Consider the following 5881-nt stretch of genomic DNA (forward strand, 5'->3'; position numbering starts at 1 on the left):
AAAATTTCACGTCCTACGACCAAGCACGACATACCCAACGACGAACGGGTCCGTTTGTACCATGAACTTTTGGAGCTGAAAGTGGGTGGCCGCATGCCGCATGGCAAGGCCAAGGAATCGCTGCAGAAGTACGGTATATCTCGGCAAACTTTGTCGAAGATTTGGCGTCGCGGGCAAGACTCAAAGGCTTTCTCTGGTCTGGCTAACGTTGCCAAGAGGAAGCAAGATCGTTGTAGAAGACGCCCTGCTCGGTCCTTGGACGAGCTCGAGTCTGTCGTCAAGACTGTACCTCCACATCTCCGCTTGACTCTGCGGTCTTTGTCAGCTTCAAGTGGCATCCCGACGACTACGCTGTGGCGTGTATTGAAATCGAACAAGTTGAAGAGAAATACAAGCCGCAACAAACCGATGCTTACCGATCAACACAAGGCTGCCCGTACGTTACCTTCTTTTCCTGCTCCTTCCTTCGAAAGTCACGAAACAATGTGCACTGGCATGACATGCTTGACCGGGTCCATATAGACGAGAAGTGGTTCTACGTGACTTTGATCAATCGCCTATATTATCTGTGGCACGATGAGGAAGTACCGGTGAGCAAGTGCTCCTCTAAGCGGAACATTGTGAAAGTCATTTTTTGACGGCGGTGGCCCGTCCGCGCTATAACAATGCAAGAAAAACAACATGGGACGGAAAAATTGGAATGTAGCCATTCGTGACCCAAGCACCAGCTCAGCGTACCATCGTGCACGTGGCACTATCGTGACACGTTGAGTCCTCTATGCAGCATGTGAAGGTGCCCCCCTTACATCAACACATCAATTCGTGGCATTAATTCAAAACAGAGTTGTTTTCACATGGAGTCAACAAACTAGGTCTAACAGTAAGCAGCCATACGCAACATCGATCGAAAGCTTCCAAATGCTTACAATCTTAGGCGGACACTGAAGAAGGAGGGATAGTCACTGATAGTGAGACTTTGTCTGCAACGGGTAGGTAAAGCGGCCATAGTCCCTTAAAATGACCACCGAATGACCTGAAGGTTTGTGCTCCATTCCACTTGCATCCGATAAAGCATATTGAGTACTCCGGAGTAATGAATTGAACTGGGCAGTATGATTGGCCAAAAATCAAAAATGTTTTGTTGGATAATTGATGTACGTCCTCTGTTCCATAATGAAGTCCACCTTTATATAAAATATGAATTTTATATGAAAGTTTGTAATTAAATAAAAATGGATCGTCGACCTGTATTTTTATTCAAAATTGCTGTTTAAGACCAGAGACTGCATGATAACGTGATCTCTCGGTGATCGGCCGAAACATCAGTGATCGGCCGAACGGTCTTAGCCAATAGAATCAAAATTTTCATATCATTGGGCAAAATGGATTACTGCATGTATTGAACCCTTCAGTATCTTATGGCGGGAAAACATATAACTTTATAGAGACAAAGGTGCATTTTGAAATCGACATGCCGCCAAGAACGCCGTACACTGCCGATGACATGCAAAATGCTGTAAAGGATGTGATTACTGGGCTATGCAAGATATCCGCTGCGTCCAATACTTACGGAATCCCTGAACGGACACTGCGCACTCATGTGATTAATTACAAATCCCAAAACACGAGTGCCATCACTACGTTGGGTCCCAAACCGCTTTCGCCTTCCTCATACGAAGCCGACATAGTCACGTGGATATTAGTGATGCAGAGAGATGGGCATCCTGTTGGCCGATCCGACATACTGTTCAAAGCGAGTCAAATGCTTGAGATAGTTCACGACACTTCCAGCCCCCGAACGCTGTCCTCAGGATGGTATGAAAAGTTCCTCCGACGCCATCCTGTCATGAAGACAACAAAGGCACATGGATTGAGCAGGGCCCGCCACAGCATTGACAAAGAGACTGTCGTCGACTTCTTTCACGAGCATGTCCATAATGCCCCTGGTGGATTTCGATCCTTCTCGGGTCTTTAACATGGACGAAGCCAGCTTTTCCCCCAGCAAGACATGCAAGAAAGTTGTTGTACACCGTGGATCGCGAAACGTGTATGTTGAAGAAACGACTGCTTCGTCACATGTTACGATTGTCGCATGCGTTGGTGCTGACGGCACAAAGGTTCCTCCTCTCTTTTATTTTGCCTGACGATCGCGTCTCAACACAAGTGTGCGACAGTTTGACCATTCCCAGAGCCGCGATCACTACGTCCGAAAAAGGCTGGTCGAACTCGTTTATCTGTCGAATCTGGCTGTCCATGCTCCACGACTCCATTCCGTCGTCAACGCCCCGACCAGTTCTTTTGGTTCTCGATGGCTGCTCACCCCACTATTTCAACTACATCTTCGATGAAGCCCAGGCTCTTGGCATTCCTCTACAGTTCCTCCCTGCCAACTCAACCCACATCTTTCAACCTTTGGACGTCACTGTGTTCCGTCCGTTCAAGCAAGCGATTCGGGCGCAGATCGCTAATGGCAAGTGGGCTGACTTGAGCACAAATATCAACAAGCAAACAGCAGTTTCTATTGCCTGCCACGTTTGGATGTCGTCGACGTACAAGCCATCCATTACGATCGGCTTTGCGTGCACTGGATTATGCCCACCTTCGCCGGAGAAGATGCTCTATCGACTTTCCATTTTCAAGCCATCCGCAGAAGAGTTTCTTGAAATTCAAGATCAATGGCTTCAACGAAGCGAGGAAGTTCGAAACAAGTTGCTTTTGTTGCCACCAAGGAAGAAGGTGAAAGCGGCGAGAAAACTCTGACAGTCAGCGGTAAGTTCATCACTGCAGACTATCACGCACATCTCCAAGCTGAGACAATTGCTCGTCCAAGTCGCAAAAAAGCGGTATCTTGTGTTGCTGAAGTGAGCAAGAGAATGTAGAAGCGATAATTGTTTGAAATGACAAGGAAGGATTGCTTAAACATCACAGCTTCTTGGATTTTCATGGCTTCATAGGAAATATCACATTTAGTGTCAAATATGATCAATGATATACAAAAATACAAAATTTCCCTTCAACTTCTCAAGGTGTCCCGAGCGGACGGACTGAGGTTCCAGCGCACACTGACTATCTGGCATATCGTACACCGCTTGCAAATCCGAAACAACCTGAAGATGTTCCGCCTTCATGGCGAAGCGGCGTCTGCCAGCCAAAAACGTCGTTGCCTCTGGACGAGAGATGATTCAAGCCGTAACCGAAATGTACAGGATCTCGGACATCTACAACATGGATGAAACTGGGATCTTTTACAACGCGCAATCACATACCACAATATCCGACTAGCCACGACCGGGGACAAAACAAGACAAGACGCGCATCTCTGTCGCCCTTGCAGCCAATGCCGATGGTTTAGACAAGTTGCGGCAACTTTTTATCGGGAAGTCTATGCGTCTACTCTGCTTTGGCTCAATGAGCACCCGGAAGTTGGGGTTGCTTTACCGCTCGAACCGCAAGGGTTGGATGACCATGGCCTAGTTTTCCGAGTGGATTGGCAACTTCAACTCACGGATGTTCGTTGAACAGCGTGAAGTTCTTTTGATCCTAGACAATGCGTCGTCACATGACCCATTGGAGGTCAAACTTACCAACGTGCGTCTTCTTATGCTGCCCCCAAACACCACGGCCTTTCTGCAGCCCATGGACGCTGGCATCATTGCGTCGTTCAAGCGCCACTACAAAAGGATTCAGTTAGATCACATGCGAGATGTTAATTATGGTTGGTTAATTAGATATATTCATGCTAATGGAGCTTCTTTTTCTTATTGTAGTTTATGTACATATGTTAAGAGGTTTATATTATGAATCATATATAACACCTAGAGAATATAGTTGATGTTGTGGAGTCCTGTTCTGTTGGTGGGCGTGGTGAAGTGAAGAAGTTGCATGCCGTTGATGTTTTGACCGCCATGAAGTGGTCACTTACTGCCTGGGATTGCGTGACATCAACAACAATTCAAAACTGCAGAAAGCATACCGGCATCATGCCGAATACGTTGCTTGATCTCATGGATTCCCTTCGTGTCGACTCGGGCCACTCCATTGCATGCCTGCTGAACTAAAAGTGTATTACCTCTTTAAATGTATTGCTTTGTGTTTTTTGAAGTTCCACAAACCTGTTAAAGTTTATGTCGTCCCACGGGAGCAATCGTCGAGGCATGACTGTACAGTGAACCCCAGAAGAGCCGACATGATACAATATGATCTTGAAATACATGGAGGCAGAATGAATTCAACTTTTTATACAGAGATCCCTCAATTTTTGCTCCCTACTGAAAATGAACATCTTCTTTAACATTATTTGACATTTTCTTTAACATAATTTGATATCAAGTTTCCTGGGATGGTTTGGACATGATTTGAATTTGATGCTTGGTGATTCAAAATTCAAAATGTAAGGCAGCATTGGCTCCACGTAGTGCAAGACACTTTAGAAATTGCAGCGCCACAAGACAGCGGGAAGCAAGCGATTGACCATTCATCAGAAGAACTTAATTAGAGCACACTTTAAAGCAAACGCGCCTCTGAAGATGTCTGAACTCCAAACGTGGGCATCACATGAGTTCGGAGACAATGTGCACATAACGACCATCCGACGCATCATCAAGGACGAAAGAACAACGATCTCCTACAACATAAAGGACGAGTCAGCTAAGACTCGAAAGAACTTTCATCGGCCGCGGTTTCCTGACCTTGACATGGAAGTTGCCCAGTGGGTCGCGATGGCTAACGAACAGCAAGCAGGTGTCACTGGAAGGCTCATACCACGTGCTGCTACCCGTATTGTTTCCCGCTTAAACCTACAAGGTCAAGTCAAGTGCTCGAATGGCTGGCTCAATCATATGCAAATCAGACACAACCTCAAAATGCACCGCCTCCATGGTGAAGCAGCGTCTGCAAGCCCTGCCGAAGTCGACTCCGGCCGTGTTGCGCTTCAAAACGTCACCCGCCTGTACCGCGCTCCAAACATCTACAATATGGATGAAACCGGCCTCTTCTACAATGGTCAGCCACGCACCACAATCGCCGACAAGCCTCGTCCTGGGCAGAAACAAGACAAGAACAGAACTTCGGTTGCGTTGGCCACGAACGTGGACGGATCGGACAAGTTGGCGCCCATGTTCATCGGAAAATCCAGACGGCCGCGTTGTTTTGGTTCGCTTTCCACGCAGGATTGGGGTTGCTTTATCACTCAAATCGCAAGGCTTGGATGACCATAACCTTGTTCTCTGAGTGGATCAGCAACTTCAACGCCCGCATGGCATCGGAGGACAGGTCGGTTCTACTGATTTTGGACAATGCGTCATCTCATAACGCAGTCGATGTAAGTCTTACCAATTGGAGGCTGTTAAAGCTGCCTCCAAACACCACTGCGTTTCTCCAGCCGATGGATGCCGACATAATAGCGTGTTTCAAGCGGCACTACTAGCGGTTACAAATGGACCATGTCATTGAACTCGTGGAAAACAGTACCGTTGCTAACGACCGTGGGAAGAAGAGCTTGTACGCCGTTGATGTACTCCAACAATCGATGTTTATCTTCGCTAATGTTTAATCGACGTTATACAAGTGCACATATCACGGCAAGCACGAGGGAGGTTGTTCGCCACAAACTTAATAACTACTTCTTCACCAATTGCTCTAGAATGGCAAGGATGGCGCGTTGGTTTCGTGCTGACTCCTCTGCAAGTTGGCGAGCCTGCTCTCTATCCAGTTCGATGCGTTGGCGATCCAAAACTAGAGCAGCCTGCGCCCGTGCGGCACACTCCTCATCGCGGACCTTCTTGATTTCGATCGCTTGCTGAATACTTGCCAATAATCCACCAAGATACTCATCCTTGGTTGGCGCCTTGACCTTCTTAGCACGTATCTTCCTCGCCGGCGC

General features: G+C 47.3%; 1 protein-coding gene across 1 annotated transcript; it reads left to right on the forward strand.

Moving 5' to 3' along the window:
* Positions 1-4526: 4526 nt before the first annotated feature.
* H310_14772 (hypothetical protein) lies at positions 4527-5425 on the forward strand (the record flags this gene model as incomplete). Its single annotated transcript, XM_008882701.1, has 2 exons — positions 4527-5116; positions 5326-5425. The coding sequence occupies 2 exons, from the start codon at positions 4527-4529 to the stop codon at positions 5423-5425; spliced, it is 690 nt and encodes a 229-aa protein (XP_008880923.1).
* Between the last annotated feature and the right edge of the window lie 456 nt (positions 5426-5881).

Source organism: Aphanomyces invadans (assembly GCF_000520115.1).
Source record: "Aphanomyces invadans strain NJM9701 unplaced genomic scaffold supercont1.86, whole genome shotgun sequence".
Classification (NCBI taxonomy): domain Eukaryota; phylum Oomycota; class Saprolegniomycetes; order Saprolegniales; family Verrucalvaceae; genus Aphanomyces; species Aphanomyces invadans.